This window comes from Amyelois transitella, chromosome 20 (assembly GCF_032362555.1).
Source record: "Amyelois transitella isolate CPQ chromosome 20, ilAmyTran1.1, whole genome shotgun sequence".
NCBI lineage: Eukaryota > Metazoa > Arthropoda > Insecta > Lepidoptera > Pyralidae > Amyelois > Amyelois transitella.
This window is the reverse complement of record NC_083523.1, coordinates 6653851-6674445: the sequence shown is the minus strand read 5'-3', so window position 1 is coordinate 6674445 and position 20595 is coordinate 6653851. Positions and strand designations below refer to the sequence as shown.

The 20595-nt window shown below is 33.4% G+C and overlaps 2 protein-coding genes across 5 annotated transcripts in view; both read right to left on the bottom strand.

Annotated features, from left to right (window-relative positions):
- LOC106131618 (PAS domain-containing protein cky-1) overlaps positions 1 to 20595 on the bottom strand; it is a 151964-nt gene that overhangs the window by 76439 nt on the left and 54930 nt on the right. For all 4 annotated transcript variants that reach the window (XM_060949862.1, XM_060949863.1, XM_060949864.1 and 1 more), the window contains 2 exons: positions 10416 to 10477; positions 9200 to 9289 (listed from right to left, as the gene is read on the bottom strand). In XM_060949862.1, coding sequence (XP_060805845.1) covers positions 9200 to 9289; positions 10416 to 10477 — 152 coding nt within the window. The remainder of the gene's footprint in view (positions 1 to 9199; positions 9290 to 10415; positions 10478 to 20595) is intronic.
- Positions 11553 to 20142, bottom strand: LOC132902979 (uncharacterized). The gene is made up of 3 exons (XM_060950100.1): positions 19903 to 20142; positions 12539 to 12658; positions 11553 to 12506 (listed from the first exon to the last, which is right to left on the bottom strand). Exons 1-3 carry the CDS (start codon positions 20140 to 20142, stop codon positions 12078 to 12080), a joined length of 789 nt encoding a protein of 262 aa, XP_060806083.1. The 3' UTR covers positions 11553 to 12077.

Genomic DNA, 20595 nt, shown 5'->3' with positions numbered 1-20595 from the left:
CATTCGGCTCGTATAACCGGAAGGTTGGTAGGGCCAAGGGTGGTGGTAGGATTCTTCAAAAACCAACCATGAACATGAACACTGGTACCACACCCAGCCAAGCAAAGCCTGGCTCAGTCTAGCTGGATACACCCATTTATAATAGTTTAAAAACCATATGTTTAAATACAGAAAAAAATGAAACACAAATCACATAAGCCTGATCTGGAAACCTGGGACCATGTAAAGGCAAATACATTATCAAAGTCTCATCATCTTTATCTCTTACAGGATAGACAGAGCCAACAGTCTCAAAAAGAAGCTGTTGAGCTTTCTTTTTGCTGATAAAGAATGTTCAGCTGCACGGCTCAAAGATGGAATTGAGATTCAAATCGTGACCGCTTGCTAGCCCATCGCCTATAAGAATTATTTAGCCTTTCCCTTAGTCGCCTTTTACGTAATCATGGAGTGGTTCAACTCTAAAGTTCCGGCTATCACACACTAATATGAGTAAGTATAGTTAAACCAAATGCCAGACTACACATACCTTTACACCATCAAAACAAGAGCGTTTCACATACAATAAATCATTCACATATCAACATATTAGCGTTCGTCCGTTCGTTCGTTCTTGTTGTACAAACAGACAAAATGCCTCCGGTTGAATGTAGATTAATGAATAACACACAACATCTAATTGTTACAAATGATTGTGTGTCGTTTTTGATTTATTTTTGATAGTATTGTTTTATTTATAATATATGATTGTGAGTTTTATTACTTTTTTTATTTAAGAAATTCACAAGTCATATAATGCCTTACTAAATAAAGTACTTCTAATGTAATACCTATATAAGAAAACCGTTCATTTAGGCAGGTAGGAAACACGGTAGTGAGTTTTCCAGTAAAAAAAATTGTTGAAGAAAATGTTAGTATTATACAAACATACAATCACATCTATATTCCTTGCGGGGTAGACAGAGCCGCATTCATTAATATAAGTTCATAGATATTCCCATAAGAACTGTGACGAGTACTGAGTAAGCGATATAGATGTGCAAAAAAATGAAAGGATCAACATAGAAACATCATTTCACCTTTACATACAAATTAATTTACATACATATTGCCACATTGTTATTACCGATAACAATTGACATTAGGAACAAAGATACATCAACGCTTTGGAGTCAATACCTTTAAACAATAGCATTGATAAATACTGCATTGCCGGGGGCTAGCTGTGCAACGGCCCTTATTTTGTACATCCAGACCAATTAAACATAACCTCCCTCCCTTCTCCCGGGTCCTGATTGTAAAGGAGATGATCCAATTGGGTATTTTGGAAATGACATTATACATGACATTGACATTATAATCATATCTTTATCCCTCATGGAGTAGACAGAGCCAAAAGTCTCCCAAAGACAACAAGGCCACGTTCAGCTTTATGGCTTAATGATAGAATTGAGATTCAAAATCTTCTTTAAAGGTACTCGTACCTTCATATACCTATTAAACTTTATTCCGCATTTTTTTAATTCGCTTGTTTAAGTCAGTGACTCAGTCACATCAGTGAAGAACAACGAATGTTCTTTTTTTTCTGTTATTACTGTGTAAGTACCGTGTGGTTCCCAGCACTTTAAAATAGGAACACTCCCCATATTATCCATGAATGTCGTTTAACGCGACTAAGGTAAATACTAATAAACTTGGGATTCTTCTTGTAGGCAATGAGCTAGCAACCTGCCACTATTTTAATCTCAATTCAATCATTAAGCCATCTAGCTGAACATGGTCTTTCAGTCTTTTCAAGACTGTTGGCTTTTTCACCCCGCAAGGGATATAAACGTGACTGTATGCATGTATGTATGTTTTTTAATGTTATAGTCGCTTAGAAAATTCACAATTCAGTCGCCCTTGTATCAAATTTTAATTCGTGTTATAATTTTGTATATCTGAGAAATCTTAGGCACGTAACCTTCTATTTGTTTGAGAATAAATAATTTTAACCATACTTAATTGTTTTGGACAAAAATCTTCTTTAATGTTAATTTTATTATCTCATGGATAAAATTTTTATTTACTTAGAATAAGGGTTTATAAATTTAGTAACACAAGCAATTAAGCCAAACTATAATGATGATAAATAATAATCTTTTTGAAATATTAACTGACCCGCTCAAGTTAACTGAAAAAATCTGAAAAGACATACAACTTTACATCATCTCCTTTACTTAACAGCTCGACGGATCAAGCATCGCTGGCTGATGTTATAACAAAGGTATTTAATAGTGAGCTTCAATAAATCGGCACGGTGGTTAGCGACGAAAGCCTATTGTGCTATTATTGTTCGCTTGGCATATTGAATTGTGCGTTCCGATTGTTTGCAGCGATCGCGACGTGTGTGGCGAGTACCGTTACCCTTATTTTTAAAAGGTAAAATGCCCTTTGGATCTCGAGAAGTAAGTATGTCAAATATGAAATATAATAATCTATGAAAAAAAATACCTACAGATTTTAAATGTTTTTACAATAATATATATACAAACATTATTACGTCTATATCCCTTGCGGGGTATACAGAGTCGTCGGTCTTGAATAACTGATAGGCTACGTTCAGCTGTTTGACTCAATGATGGAATTGGGATTAATATAGTGACAGGTTGCCCGTCGCATAAAAGTAGAATCTCTAGTTTATAAGCCTATCCCTTAGTCACATTCACACGATATTCATGGGAAAAAGAAGAAGTGGTCCTATTAATTTTTCTACTGATGCCGAAAACCACACGGTATACTATGATATTTTATTTTAAATTCAAAACACAATTTACGCAGTACACGAATACTCAAAATTTGAAATCATAATGATGTGCGTTTATCAAAAAAACCTTACATAATTGTTTGCTTCACACGACACAACACGCACTAACGAAAAGGAAAATAAGTGTGATAAAAAATATCATCGTAATCGTTTTTAGTACAACATGATACTAAATACATTATTGGGTTACATTAATAGAGCATATTTATTCCATATGCGTTGTAAATACTAAATTATTTTAGTACTAAAAAGTATTCTTTATCATTTTTACACTACAAATACTCGTACATAGCTAATTTACCGCCGCGACAACCCTTATGTAATTTTTAAAGAATAAATTAGCCATAATACTAATGGCATAATACTTGGCCTTTTTAAACGACTAGAACGTTAATAAAGTGCTAATCATGAATACTAATTAGCACGTTCCAAAACATTCTTAGATCTTTAATAGTACCAAATTTTGTTACTTTAGTACCCATTTATCAATATGTTCTATGCAGGTACGGTTTCACCAGAAGGTCCAGGTCATGGTTAGGTTTGATCAAGATACGATCGTCCTCAATTATATTGTAAATCTGCTTAGTTAATTGCGTAAAATTAGATTATTGCATATATTTATTTCATTTCATTTCAATAACCCTCGTGGCTACTAATTTACATATCAAATTAACTTACACCGTGTACTTATAAACATAACAAAATAATTTCACCATAACTAACAAGTTGAAAATTATCAATAAATCTCAAAGTACAGTTAAAACGCCCACGCAACCATTTGAACTCATAAACAGCAGATTACCTACACATTGTTTTTAACAAGATCTCTGAATTAAGTACTTACTACGTCTAAAACCTTATCATTAATCTAAATTGCTGAATACAATAAAATATTACCGGAGGTCGAGGTTAGGTTATTAAAATTTGAACTTTAGTAGTATGTAATTAGGGTTTGATATGAGTAATAGATCGGTATAGATCATTATATGGACCCCATAAGAATAGGATCGTGGGAAATAAGCGATGGATGAGTTATGGCAGTCGATCGGAATTGGATTGATATGGCTAGTGTTGCCTCTTGATAGTTACCTTTCGATAGACTATCGATAGTTTGAGGTAAAACAATAGTATCGATAGATCGAATCAAAATGACCAATTATACTAACGATACTGACGATTGTATTAAATCGCTACATTAAGATAAGATACAATTGTCATAAATGTACATACATGTGCTATATGGTTTCCGGCACTAATAAAAAAAAAATAGGACTACTCCATCTCTTCCTCATGGATGTCATAAAATACGACTTAGAGATAGTATAATAAACTTGGGATTCTTCGTTTAGGCTATGGGCTAGCAACTTGTCACTATTTGAATCTCAATTCTATACATACCTACATACATAAAATCACGCCTCTTTCTCGGAGGGGTAGGCAGAGACTACCTCTTTCCACTTGCCACGATCTCTGCATACTTCCTTCGCTTCATCCACATTCATAACTCTCTCCATGCAAGCTCAACGGTTTCGGGTACTTTTGACCTGACCCAATTCTATCATTAATATTATGAAAGCTGAACGTCATTAAGCCAAACAACTCAACGTGGACCTTTTAGTCTTATCAAGACTGTTGGCTCTGTCTACCCCGCAAGGGAAATAAACGTGATTTTATGTATGTTTGTACATACAAAAAATTATTACAAATAGTAGATCTAATATTGCAACTTTACACTATCCACAGTACTGATTGTTTATAATTGAAATATTATAGTTGATTTGTATGGTCAATTATCGATATTAAAATATCGATAGTTCAACAACACTAGACACGGCAGATGGTAATGACATGCTTTTGTTTTGGCTGTCACTCGCGTATTTGAGGTTTTATCGAATGGTAACCGCTTAACATCAGGATAAAACGTCTTATTGCTTATTATTTGTATGAATTATATCTTTATATATATGTTTCAATTATAATTTAGCAAATTATGTCAGAATAATGACATCCTTTTCAAAGAATTGTCTTGTGACAAAATAAGTAAATATTGTATATATATGTAGTTTCGATAAAAAAGACATCAACGAGTCTTATTGTAATAAGTATTATCAATACACCGTGCCGTGTGGCTCCCGGCGGCAATAGAATAAATAATAGGACCATCTATCTCTTTCTCATAGATGTCGTTATAGGCGTCTAAGGGATAGGCTTATAAACTTGGGAATCTTCTTTTAGGCGATGGGCTAGCAACCTGTCTCTATTTGAATCTCAATTCCATTATAAAGTCATACAGCTGAACGTGGTCTTTTAGTTTTTTTCCGGACTTCTGGCTCTATCTACCCCTCAACGGATATAGACATGACTATATGTATGTATTTACAAATGCCAAAAAGATGTTATAGTTACCGAACGTAACGTACCTACCTTTATTTTACCCTCGGCGTTTCGAAACATGTTACAATGATCGGTAGTCACAGAGCGACTCTGAACAACTGACTTAGCCTATCCAGGATCCATGGTTAAAGGCGCACCCAGGGCTCCTCTCCAGAGAGATGAGGATTACACCGGTATTAATAGAAAAAAGGAGAAGATGCATTAAATAGAGATCTGTTCGATTCGAATCTATTAATGTAGTATATGTATTTAGTTCTTCGAAGCTGCATTTTCCCTTTCTTTTTGTACAAGCTTATCGACCCAAATATTGAACAGATATTGATAAACTTTTGTTTGTTGTAAAGCCATTAAACTTGGGCAACGTTAGTCGAAATGTCGCCTTAAAATTACGCATATACATAGAAAACCTTGCAAAATTACAAAACAATACAATAAACAGGCGAATGAACTAACATATCTCGCCATTTTGTAATGCTAGGGCGATAACAAACATACAGATATTATCAGAGCGGTACTAATCGCAGAATCAGTTTATGCTACAAGTACAACTATACAAACATACAACTTACGATGTTGAACTATTTGTTTAGCGCTGGAGTTAGAGGTAGGGTTGAAAGAACTTTGTGTATTTATATATATATTTCCAAATACAGTTTTTGATTGGGACTCCAAAAGGACTTATTGATATAAATATAGTCACGCATTTATCTCTAACGGGTTGGCAGAGCCCACAATTTAAAAAAGACTGAAACGCCTCGTTTAACTGTATGGCTTACTTGTAGAATGGAGATCCAAATAGTGACAGGCTGTCATCCATCCATATGTCATCCATCGGTCCATGGCCTAAAAGAAGAATCGCAAATCGTCGAAGAATATAGCTGAACGAACGTTACAGCCTTTCAGCCTTTTCGAGATTGTTGGCTTTATCTACTCGGCAAGGGATATAGACGTGACTTTTTGTATGTATGTATATACATATATTTTATTTTATGATTGACTGACTGACAGACAATATACAAGCACAAAAATTTCCTTACACTATACTAACTTCAGAATTATTTTTTCATGTAAAAGCAGAAAATATGAGTAGAAAAAACAATATAAAAGTGATTATATAAATTGCTTATTGTCCTAGCCCGATAATAGGACACGAGAGTAGACTTAAAAAAATTAAGTTACCAAATAGTTTAAAAATATTAGAGACTTAGACGAGTGAGAAAAAAGAATTGTCCAACAGTGGACATTTAAATCTACAAATAAAATACAGTGTTGGAAACCCTACAAGCACATACAGAAGGCACCGCCTTCCCGTGTACTTTATGTAAGTAGCATTTCGCGTGTATTTCATTCTAAATATCACAGCTTGGCCCCGAGACACGTATACAAAATACGCAACAATGTATGGTAATACTATTTGCATCACAAATTAGTTTTCAGTCTATAATAATTACAACTGTTTCTTTTTCGGCAGCAAGATGTGTTCAAATTTGGGTAAATATTATTTTTGGATAAATGATAATATTTTTTTATTGAATGTCTTTTGCCTGCAGGCTTATTATATTATAGGCTCAATTAAGGACTGCAAGTGGGTCAGAACTATGAAACAGTAAACAAAAAAATAGCTAGGTCATGATATGATAACACGGTAAATTTGCATACAACGATTTTTTGGATATAATTACCTGCAGTGCATCTAAGCTTAATGTAACTACTTATTAAATTAAAATTGTACATAAATACATACATACATATAATCACGTCTATATCCCTTGCAGGGTAGACAGAGCCTACAGTCTTGTAAAGACTGATAGGCCACGTTCAGCTGGTTGGCTTAATAATGGAATTGAGATTCAAATAGTGACGGGTTGCTAGCCCATTGCCTAAAAGAAGAATCCCAAGTTTATAAGCCTTTCCCTTAGTCGCCTTTTACGACATCCATGAGAACGAGATGGAGTGGTCCTATTCTTTTTTTTATTGGTGCCGGGAACCACACGGCACAAATTAAAATTGTCTATGTCTTTAATTGAGAACCGTTTCTTATATCGCATAAGTTGGTTGATAAATCAATCAGCTGTTACTACCCGGATGTACCACGACATTCCATTCGCCACTGATTGGCTTATCTTTTGACATCTCATCCACCAATCACAACACTCCGATGGAGCGGAAACTAAACAATAGAAAGATTGGTGTTATCAAGTTCTAATTATAAATAGATCATTTGACGGATTGAAATTAGGCGAATAATGGCTTTTTGATCAATTTGGAGTGATTGTAGAGTGTGTAGGTGTCCTTATTTTGGTATAAAAAAACTACATGAGGATTCTCATTCATCGTTGAATTGTCATCCATACTAATATTTAAATGTTTAAATCTGTATGTATGTCTATTAAGCTATCAATGTTATGGAGATTTTTGTACAAATAAAGTTAATAGTACGAGTATCAATAACGCTAGAATTTTTTTAAATTCCCACGAGATCTTAGCTCTTGGAAATTAAAGTTAAGTGTAAAATTTAGTATTACCCGACTCATAAGCATTAGCTTATATGCTTAACGGAAGAAAAGTTTATAATACATACATACATATGGTCACGTCTATATCCCTTGCGGGCTAGACAGAGCCAATAGTCTTGAAAAGACTGAATGCCCACGTTCAGCTATTTGCCTTAATGATAGAATTGAGATTCAAATAGTGATAGGTTGCTAGCCCATCGCCTTGTATATAAGTGTATAATAATATTTAAAGTAATCCTTTAAGATCTAATTTCATGAGATCCAAAACCGTAAAAATAAAACAAATTTCAACAGTGATCCATATATAAATACGACCACCGCAGCGGTGATGACCTCTCTCGTTAAAGACCGGTAAATTAATCACAGCTTTTATTGTTCACCGACGCCATACAAACTGGTTGTTCTTTCAACCTGCATACATATAATCACATCTATAACACTTATAGGGTAGACAGAGACGAAAGTCTTGAAACTGAAATGCCACGTTCAGCTGTATGGCTTAATGATGGAATTGAGATTTAAATAATGACAGGTTGTTAGCCCGTCATCTAAAGGAAGAATCCCAAGTTTATTTCCTTGATTATCACTTATTGCTGTGTGGTTCCCGACACCAATAAAAAAAAGAATAGGACCACTCCATCTCGTTCCCATGGATGTCGTAAAAGGCGACTAAGGGAAAGGCTTATAAACTTGGGATTCTTCTTTTAGGCAATGGGCTAGCAACCCGTCACTATTTCAATCTCAATTCCATTATTAAGCCAAACAGCTGAACGTGGCCTATCAGTCTTTTCAAGACCCTTGGCTCTGTCTACTCCGTAAGGGATAAAGACGTGATCATATGTATGTATTGACACTTATTATCTGCATGAGAAGGAAGCACCTGACACACACTCTATGTCCTTACCATTATGCTTTTACCAGATGGAGCGTCGGTCCTCGAATAGGTAAGGTGCCCTGTTAAAATGCGTGATGCGCAGAAAGGTACAGGTTCGAATCCCATCTCGGCTATGTACCGATTGACTATTTTCAAAGCTATGTAGGTAGGTACATTAGTTTGAATACTAATCGATGCTATTTCGTCGAGGGAAAACATCGTGAGGAAACCTGCACATTCAGGCAACTGTGTTACTATAGATCCAATAATGGTTAACTGCAAAGGTTGCAAAGGTAGGATGGTAGTCGCTTCGTGTAAAAACCCGACTCACCCAATCTAGGATTCATGGTCAAAGGCATACCCCGGGCTCCTCTCCAGAGAGGTGAGGATGCAACCGGGACTAAAGCCAAAAGAAGAAGCTTGCACAAGGTGAACGTGTTCATTCTTGTTCTTTAAATTTTTATAAGTACTGCTTATTAAAAAAGATTAATCAATAAATTATCTTAGTGTAGCAGTCAACATAAATGCATCACAACGATAAAGGCAAAGTGATATGAACTCACTATGTTCTTTATTTCACTATAATGTCGATGTAAATAATCATTGACTTACCATAGAATGTCCTAGGTATTCAGCAGCATTATCTGATATGTACAATAGTTTTCCGTTTTGAGTCATCATCATGAGAAATCCGTTCATTGCCTGTGAAAAATTAATAATAAATAACATAATATTTATAGATAAGAAAATACATATAACTTACTAGGGCTTTACTTAAAATGACACTTGTTGATTGTGTGTTAAATATAACAACAATAATTTTGTGTATTAATAATTTTGTTAAATCCTACTAACAATAATAAATGCGAAAGTTTGTGAGTAATGTAATGTAATGTATGTATGTTTGTTACTCTTTCACGCTTATACTATTGAACCGATTGCGATGAAATTTAATATGTAGACAACTGAAGACCCAGAATAATATAGGGACGAGTATACTTGGGCTACTTATTATCCCGGAGTTCCCGCAGGATTGATTCCAAGCGAACTCGCGGGCGGCCTCTAGTTATGAATAATTTTGAGATTACAATGTTAATAAAAAAATAGGTTTTAATGTAAAATTATATCAAAATAATTACAAAAATAAACATCAATTGTATATATAATTAGTTTATTTAGCAGCTAGCCTACTAGCAACATAAGTCACGGTAAGTAATTTCAAAAGTTCTTCCAAATTAGGGTGTAAAAAAGTACAAACATAAAGCGGTGAACAAGAAAAATTGGTTCAACTATTAAAAACCCGATATTAAAGTTAATAAGAGGTTGCCACCCACTGTAGTTACACCCTTACAATCTTACGCGCCGATTCATTATTGTTGTTGTCTCATTCTGTTGTTCACGTTAATGTGTAAAAAGAAAGAGAAGGCATGCTCCTGGAAATTTGTAAAACGGGAACAGCGTGGGAAACAAACCTTATTATATGATTGGTCTGTGGCATTGCATTGAGTCATATGTTGTGAGTTCAAACATTGTTTTATGAAAAATACAAGTAAAATTCTAAGAATAATTGTTCATTTATATTTAACTGTACTGACTTTATGACTGTGATATTGAACATCATTGAGACTCTAAAGAAGATTTAAGTAAAATGTGATGTGACTAAATTTATAAAGAAAGCTTCTAAACTTGAGATTCTTATTTAAGGTGATGCGCTAGCAACCTGTCAGTATCTGAGTCTCAGCTGATAGTTGCCTTCACGTCTCAAACTTGGCTCCGTCTAACCTGTAAGAGTTTAAAACGTGATAAGTGTATGTATGAAGCAACTGACCTTTGAAAATCCAAAATTTGGCGCCGGTGTCGGTTGGTGGTTGATGTCAAAGCGTTTGAACACTGCAAACAAATAAAAAACGTTCTGTTAAAAGTTTGCGGAGACTTCACTTACGTCACACGCCATCAGCCAATCACAGTGAAAATAAAAGTTTCCTTTTCACTGAAATGATTTACCATCATTGCACATAAATCTTAAACTAAATAAATATAAAACAAACTTTCAACGCAAACGGAATGTAGGTAACATTGTACTGGAGTCTGATCGATCTCAACAAATGGTCAATATTGACCGCGGTCATAATAGTAAAAGCCTAGCTTTGTCATTTTACAATCTGTTTCAAGTTTCGCAGTAAAATTTAATTGCTTCGATACATATCAAAATAGGGCCGAGTTGTTTTAGACCTATTTGAATACAACTTTTAAGTTGTGTGTAAGTACCTTTTAAAGTAACATACATATTTTCACGTTTGATATCCCTTGCGGGCTAGACAGAGCCTTGAAAAGACTGATAGAAAACAGTCAACTGTTCGGCTTAATAATAGAATTGAGATTAAATTAGTGACAGATTGCTAGCCTATCGCGTTAAGTTCCAAGAATCCAGAAGAATCCCAAGTTTATAAGCCTATTCCTTAGTCGCCTTTTACCACATCAATGGTAAAGAGAAAAAGTGTGATCCTATTTATTTTGTATTGATGCCGGAAACTACACGGCATTTTAAAAGTTACGAGTACGTAGGTATTTAAATTTGAACCGTGGTGAAATCTTAAATACCAAAATCCTGACATTTATTTAAATGAAACTGATTTTGTTAATTTTGAAAGCTCTCTCGGATGCCTCATAATTTGTAGTTTACTTTTACTAGAGGCGTTTACTCTTTTAAATGTAAGTACATATATCACGACTCATTAAAAAATAAGAGACAGAAAGAGAGGGGGTTAATTATTTATTTTATTTATATATTTATTTATGTACAACAAGGAAAATAAGAAAAAAACTTAAAATAAAGACAAATTCAGTACTTATTTCTTCTTTTTCCAGCAGGCCCACCAAAGGACAGTGTAAAGAAAGGCAAAGTGTAAAGAATTATTTCAGAGAAGTTTTTTGGATAAACAAACACACATGGGTCATTGTCAAATTTAGGGCAGGTAAACGTAACATAAAATTGTAAAAATATGAAATTGTAAATATATTTAAACTTTACTTTTCTTTGTGCCCATACCTGTTAAAATAACTAAAGTATGGTCTATTATAGTCGGCCGCGATGTTTAATTAATAATTTACGACTTATTCTACATTTAGTGGGTCAGGGTGAAAAGAAATACAACTCTGTTACCATAACGTTTTACCTTTTATTATGAAATTAAACAAATCAGTCGCAAATATTTTGGCATTTATATTAATTACAGTCATATATCTTATAATCACGTTTAGAATCACAACGTTTTTTTAAACTTTAATAATAATTTAATTAGATCTTAAACAACTCTGTTACTTATTAAACATTAACAGATATTAAATTCTATCAAAGTCTACAAAATGTCTATATATCAACAACTAAGTATAACATTATAACAGCATAAATATGTAAGAATTAATGTACTGTGATATTACAATATAATACTGAATAGGTTTCCCTAAAATTCCATAGTAAGTTCTTTAATCATTGGGACAAAAAAGTAACAGAGACTGCTAAATATTGAATGTTAGTATGGATTCGGCACAAACATGTTTCTCTTGCAGCAACAGTAGGAAGCACAACATAAAATGGTCTGTATCGTGTAAAAGTTTTGTAACTACATTTCTTGTTCACTGCCTGTAACTGTTCCTTCAACTTTGTATTATCTCTAAATAATTTCGATCTGTTTCTTTTTACTTGCTTTCTGCCGCGAACAACCGATGATGTTGTTGAGTGAGGAGTGTTTTCACGAGAAGTAGACAGCTGGGGTGTTGACGAACGACGATAGTCCCTTGAAATAACTTGATCTATAGAAGCACGACTATCTAATCGAGGTGGTGTAGACTCTGGAGTGTGCATAACAATACGTAGTGCTCTAGCCTTATCTTTCCGTCTAGAGTTCGCAGATCGCCATTTTTTTTTATAACTCAATGTTCACCTGTTGTTAAATCTTTTACTAAGCGTTTTTTTGCATGGTATCTCTCTAGATCTTTTCGTTTAGCTTCTGCTACTTTTTCAGGATTATTTTTACACCGTTCTCGGTATCGTCGCTGCTTCTCAGCTGACTATCCTATCCTATTCTGTAACAATTTTTTAGGGTTATTTACAATTTTTCACGATTCATTTATACGTACCAAGATTATATATTAGTTTAGAAAACAGTTTATTAAAAAATATTGCATTTGGAACATACAATTTCAGTCAAAGTTAAATAGTAAAGTTTTAATACAACTCTTGTTACTTTCTCAACAACTCTGTTACCACGCGCAAGTAACAGAGTTGCGAGTAACATAGTTGTAAATTTTACATTTCAATAGACATAAATAAAACAATATGGCGTTGATTGAATATTTTCTTTCAAATTTAGAATATTTACTCCTTAGTTAACAAGCTAAATATAAAATAATAGAAAAAACATTGATTTACTTACGGAATAGGTGAGTAACAAAGTGGATGCTCAATAAAAACACGCAGCACGTTGAATGCCAAGCGGGCAACTGAGAACTGATGCACCCCTGATGAATAGTCAGAAAAAAGCAACTCCATCTCTATTTTGACATGTGATTTACATAGTAACATAGTATTCCAAATGGTTCCCAGCAATACGTGGGACAAAGCTTAGACAATTTTCAAAAAAGTACATTTTAATACTAACGGTCTTTAAAACATATTTTATATATATTTATAATACTACTTTTAAGGTAATAATTTTTTTGAAGTTGGTTGATATATTAGAAATTCAAGTTATTTGATCCTTTCTGTGACAGAGTGCTACTTGGGACAGATAGAATTTATAAGGAAAACCCCTCTGTTACCTAAAATTACCACTATGTTACTTAAAAAAAGAACAAAAACATCTAAACTAAATCTTTATTCTATTAATAGATGTTTAATAATGTGATTTATTATTTACTCAATATGTTTTTTTAGTAATAGTTGAATTATTAATTAATATAAAGTAAAAACTGTCAAGGGACTAGTTTACCTGCGCAAAATTTGACAACGACCCACATAGCATCTACACCAACACTCTTCCTTTCATCACAACTGTTAAACAACATACATACATACATATGGTCACGTCTATATCCCTTGCGGGGTAGACAGAGCCAATAGTCTTGAGAAGACTGAATGGCCACGTTCAGCTATTTGGCTTAATGATAGAATTGAGATTCAAATAGCTGTCACTATTTGAATCTCAATTCTATCATTAAGCCAAATAGCTGAACGTGGCCAGCCCATCGCCTAAAAAAGAATCCCAATTTTGTAAGCCTATCCCTTAGTCGCCTTTTACGACATCCATGAAAGAGATGGAGTGGTCCAATTCTTTGTTGTATTGGTGCCGGGAACCACACGGCAAGTAAAGTGTAAAACAATATTCAAGTAATGTCGATATAACGTTATATTATTACAGTTGTCATTCAGCGGGTATTACACACCCACAAACGCTATGTCCATAAAACAGTTAATACAAGCATAATGCGAACTCATGAGTGACAAGAAAACATTGTATGATTTGATGTGAAATACCGACCATTGAGAGGGTGATACACTTGTCAACGGTAAGAACAATTAAAATGATATCATAATGTGGCATGTTGAATTTTCTCTTGTTTCTTATATCAAAAGGTTGAAGAATTTTTTTTGTAAGCTTCAAATGAATTTAATACTTATGTTAATTAGAACAGATTTCAATCACAAAATGGTAAGGGACTTATTTTCTTTATCAGTCGGCGTGACTTGACTTCAAAACTTTGGCAGACTTACATTTGAGTTGGAAGCAACTATCACCAACTAAGCTCTTTTTTTAAGATTTGAAATCGCAAGAATTGTATGTGAACACAGACATTCACACAAAACTACTTATGTACGAGGGCCTTAATCATAGTGCTGTAACCTGAACAATCGATAATTTGGCCCAGCCTACTCCAAGCTCGATACACATCTATTTATTGTGTTGCTCAACTTTCGACAGCGGATATCATTCTTAACCAAATTGTGAAAGATCGACTGTCATTTAGAATATCGATGTATTTTGTAATTCGTAAATTGTGTTACCATTCTGTATGTGTCGATTAATATTTTGATCTATTGTTACAGGATATTTTAGTTTAATGCGGCAATAAATTAAATTGATCCTGAGTTATTTTAACAACTATTTTCTGCCTTACATTACAATATTGCAAATAGATTAACTATGTAGGCATTTAATTTAGGCAATCATAATTTTTTTCTCAATAGCTGACCCGATATTTAGACAGTTTTAATAACAATAATTTAGTTTTGATATATAAAAGAAATAAAATTATTTTTAATATAAATGTAAAATAAATCAGCGCTTGACCAGATTTTATTTAAATTTCCTTGCACTACCGATGACATTACACTAAGCCGTAGCGCAATTTAATCAATCTCAATTGAAAGCGCAGATAACATTAACAAAACGGATCGCCCACGGCCAAAATACCGATCGATTATTCAAAACATCGATGTCATTCCATGCACTTACGGGGCAAACATTGTAATTAATCGATTCAATCCATCGATACTTTCTAGAGTAGGAGCCGATAGACAATAACGGCCACCCGATTATATCGATAAGATATCTCGGACTTATTCCCGTCTCTAATGGCTTGCGACTGTTGTATAAAGGGATTTACACTTTCTAAACTATCTCAAAAGGGGTTCGTTGAGGATGGATTAGAATATTGATAAGTTATAGCAGTTGGTGGACTCAGACTGACCAGTTTTGTTTAAATAAGTTATGATCCGTACTCTGTATATGAATACCCACTTACATATAAATATATAAATCGGTACAGGAGTTTCATCGTATTTATGACTTCTAGATAAATAAATAAATTTGGCAAATTTTATGAATAAGATAAAACAAGTATGTAAACATGGTAGACAATTAAAACTTTTCACAACTCCTTATAAATAAGATTATAACTATGGAATGAAAATAATAACTCACCGGTAAGTTTAAACTCATATCTTTGTCGCTTTTGTATACGTAATACGATTATAAATTTTCAAAAAAAGTAGAGTAGGTTAATTCCTAGATAATTAACTATTACCAAAAGTTTAACTTATAGCTATTGGCTCAGCTATGAAACAGCAGCATAAAAAACAAACTTTTGCATTCATAATTTTAGTCTTATTTACATACATACATATTATCACGTCTTTATCCCTTAGGATGAAGACAGAACCAACAGTATTGGTAGCACTGAAAGGCCATATGATTAATGATGGAATTGAGATTAGCGACAGGTTGTCGGCACATCGTCTAACAGAAAAATTATAGCAAAATAGTAGAAAAAACGCCTAGACGAATGAATCTAGATCAAATTAAGGACGTCTTGGCAAAGGTTCAGGTCAAGAGTACCCGAAACCGTCGAGCTTGCATGTAGAGAGATATGAATATAAGCGAAGGAAGTATGCAGAGATTGTACCGTGGAAAGATGTACCTCTCCGGGAAAGAGGCGTGATTTTATGTATGTATGTAGTAGAAAAAAAAGTGAAATGGCCGGTGTGAGTCACGCCCGACATCTATCAGAATTCCCGGCACCGATAGATATCGTTCGGGCGCGGTATTTATGCACACCGTTGTTTGCTGATATTACGTATTAATGCATTCCGATATGGATATTACACGGAAATGGAAAATATTGGGAAGGTTTTGAAAAAAAAAAAACAAAAATACTATGATGGTTAGGTCGAGAAATGTTAGATATCTTTCTACATACATACATATATATGGTCACGTCTATATCCCTTGCGGGGTAGACAGAGCCAACAGTCTTGAAAAGACTGAATGGCCACGTTCAGCTATTTGGCTTAATGATAGAATTAAGATTCAAATAGTGACAGGTTGCTAGCCCATCGCCTAAAAAAGAATCCCAAGTTTGTAAGCCTATCCCTTAGTCGCCTTTTACGACGTCCATGGGAAAGAGATGGAGTGGTCCTATTCTTTTTTGTATTGGTACCGGAAACTACACGGCATACCGGAAACCACACGGCATAGATCTCTTTCTCATTATTTTAATCTCCTTTTCCTGTGAAATTGTATGAGTCAATTGAAAGGTAAGATGAGAAATTTGAGAATCATTTTGTAGGCGATGGGCTAGCAGCCTGTCACTATTTGAATTTGAATTTGTATTTCTTTCAGTTTTTTGGAGACTGTTGGCTCGGACGTAACCATATAAGGAATAAAGAATTCGGTATATGTATGTATGTTCGTATTTGAATCTTATCTCAAAGATATGTTGAGGAAAATTATATCACTATACAATTTATTTTTGGCCTTTTCACAAACCACCACTTGTAACACTCACTTCAATCTCGCATAATACAAATATAATCGCTTATTGGCCCGAGGCATTAGTCTAAGTCAGAATAAATCGCTCACGCGGGTCTCTAAGGTTTTCTTTACACGGTCTTAGCACTAATGATGTTATTTGAACTAAACACTTAATTTTATTTAAATTTATTCTCTTATTGAATCAACATTTATTAAATTTGGTTGATTTTACAAAATTTTTGGGATGCATATTAGAACAATTTATCTAAATTTAAATAATGTTAGGTAAAGAAGATAAATCAAGCATGAAAAGGTAACAATAGGCTACTCGTATAAACTTAGTTACACATTTATACTAGTTGAATAAGATAAATGAAAAAAAATGTAGATACATATAAAGATTTTCTATATTCATTAATTTAGTCATTACTTTAACAAAACGCGTTAACCTTCAAAAACATACATATATATAATCACATCTATATCCCTTGCGAGGTAGACAGAGCAAACAATCTTAAAAAGACAGATAGGCCACGTTCAGCTGTTTGGCTTAATGATAAAAAAAACATAACGCTTATATAAAACAGAATTAAGAAACTAAGTCCTTAGCTCTAAAACCCATAACAGGTAACTATAATTCTAAGTTAGAATAAATGCGCGTGCGCCCCCTAACTGATTTTAATGCTTACTATTTGTCTCGACGCCATCTTGTCGTTCCACAAATTATTTTGTTACATTAACTTTAATGCTAACACGGAAAACAGCGGTTAGTGTAATTAAGTATTCCTTCATAACGCAGTGGGAACTGTTAAATGTTTCATATTATTATGGTCACACAATAATGTGTGTGCAGAAGTGCGATTCCAATACTTATACGTACATGCAATCATGTATTCATGCCTTAAGGGGAAGACAGAGCCATCCTGATACTCAATCAAACAAATACTACTAACTAGAAACTACATATAATGTACTTCTAAAAATATATTTTTTAAAGTTAATTATAATTCTGATTTTTATTGAGTAATTTGACTTCTAAATGTTTCCACTAGATTTGACATCTACAGGATAGGATAATTCATGTTAAATTAGATAAGAAAAGTTTATTCCAAGTATGCAAGCAGTCATGATACTATTAGATCGAATAATTAGAAGAACATTTCAAACTTACAAAATATCAAGTGTAACTTCTGTATTTTATTTGGTTTGTATTAAGTTTTAAGGAAGATATTTCTAAGAATAGTTACAGCTTTTCTTGTTATTTGCGTAATTATTTTTAATTAATTTAACACTACACAGATAAACAAGACTGGAAATTTATAGATAGTGTTCACAGAACGCACAATTGTACATTTTGTAACTTCTATTAATACAATTTGATTTTGGATTTATTTATAAACTAGCTGTTATCGATGACTTCGTCTACGCGAACAATGAAACAGCGCAGCCGATACAGTTCTTAAAGGACCGACTTACTTGATAGCTATTGATATACCTACTTATAATGATATTATTAATTATTAAAACGATATAAATTATAAAAAAAAATCTCTATATTTTTTTTTTTTACTTTTTATGTTAATGTAATGTCTAAGCTATATTTATGCAAAATTTCATGGTAATTCCTGCAGTTGTTTTTGATTGAAAGAGTAATCTTTATTTCGCATCTATAACTTAGTACAAATAAATAAAAATAAGTAAATATATACGGACAAGTTACACTGATTGAGTTAGCCTCGAAGTAAGTTCGAAACTTGTGTTACGAGATAAAATAGAGGCCAAATAAACATCGTTCAATAGCAATAAGTCCGAACTAAATAATGAAAGCTTTCAATCCAGCTTTAGCTTATTAATTAGTGTCTGCGAAAGCTTTGAGAGCACGCTGCGGTTTTATTTGCTGTACAGCTTGCATTTATCAAGCTGGTTCGTTCAGTCATCGATCAGCGCTGTATATGATACAGTTAGACTTGAAAATATGTGGCAGTCCAAGCATAAAGGTACCACTTGGGTGGTATTGAGTTAAGGCCATATTTGGATAGTTAAATAGTTGGTTGATCATATGGAATAAAAAAAAAATTAATCATAATAACATTTATTGGAATAAAAAATTTTCAAAGTTCACACTTACAAAAATCAAATTGTTGGGAAACAGGCATTGAAAGTTTAAGCTGTATTATCTTAAGATCTAGTTGTCAGTTACATAGATTATTATTTATTATTATAGAGCAATATGTTTAGTATAAAATCAATTAGTTAATGTTATGGAAACTCTGAAAACTGACGGCCTCTGTGGCGCAGCGGTAGTACGCTTGTCTGTGTCACCGGAGGTCCCGGGTTCGAATCCCGGTCAGGGCAATGATGAGAAAAGAACTTTCTCTGATTGGCCTGGGTCTTGGATGTTTATCTATATAAGTATTTATTATAAAATAAAGTATCGTTGAGTTAGTATCTCGTAACACAAGTCTCGAACTTACTTCGAGGCTAACTCAATCTGTGTAATTTGTCCAAAAAAAAAAAAAAAAAAAAAAAAAAAAAAAAATTATCGAATAAAAAAAAAGAAGCTTAAAACTAACTTTATAATAAGTTTAGTAAAAGGGCCCAGTTGAATACAATAAAATTTTAAACTGTAATAGCTAGAGATCTAGTTGTCAGTTACATAGATTCTTATTTATTACAATAGAACAATATGTTAAGTATAAAATCGACTAGTTTTTATTATGGCAACACTTTCGAATAAAAAAATAAAAACTTAATACTAATTGGTAGTTATATATTTCGCGTACATTGTAACACACATTTATTAAGAATATACTACTCGTAGGACATTATACAAAAACAGATTAAATTTACGTCAAAAGAATAAAAATTAATGAATTAAAAGTCATTAATACGACACATTACAAAAAAAAAAAGAATTAACCTATTACAGGTTTCAAAAGTCAGAATTAAATCTCAAATATTTTCTGACCTGCGCTTTGGACAAAAATATGACCCGTTTCTTACTTGATTCCTATGACCGACTTCCTTGCAGTATGAACAAGTTGGCGTTTTTCTAACTCTCTTAGCAATTTGATTGGATGATGTATTAGAAGTAGAAGTAGTTGTTCCTTCTACTACACTACATTGACTAGGAGTGGATATGTCGTCTAAGACTATTGGTTTGGGACACAAAATATCTTTAGATTCTTCTTCGACAAATTCACGTATTTTGTTATACAAATACCATTGCCTTTCTATAGTCATACCTGACGGGAATATTTCTGTTGGAAGTTGGTCATAAACTTTATTTGGATTTAAAACTTTTGCCACGACCGATGGTAGCATTTCAGAAATATTTTTTATTTAATATTATATATCCTACTACTATTATAAAGGCGAAAGTTTGTATGGATGTTTGTTACTCTTTCACGCAAAAACTACTGAACCGATTACCATGAAATTTGGTATGTAGGTAGCTGAAGACCCAGAATAACACATAGGCTACTTTTTATCCCAGAGTTCCCGCGGGATTGATAGGGTTTCCATGCGGACGAAGTCGCGGGCGGCCTCTAGTAATATTATAAAACTGAAGAGTTTGTTTGTTTGAACGCGCTAATCTCAGGAACTACTGATTCGAATTGAAAAATTATTTTTGCGTTGAATAGACCATTTATCGACGAAGGCTTTAGGCTATATAACATCACGCTGCAACTATAT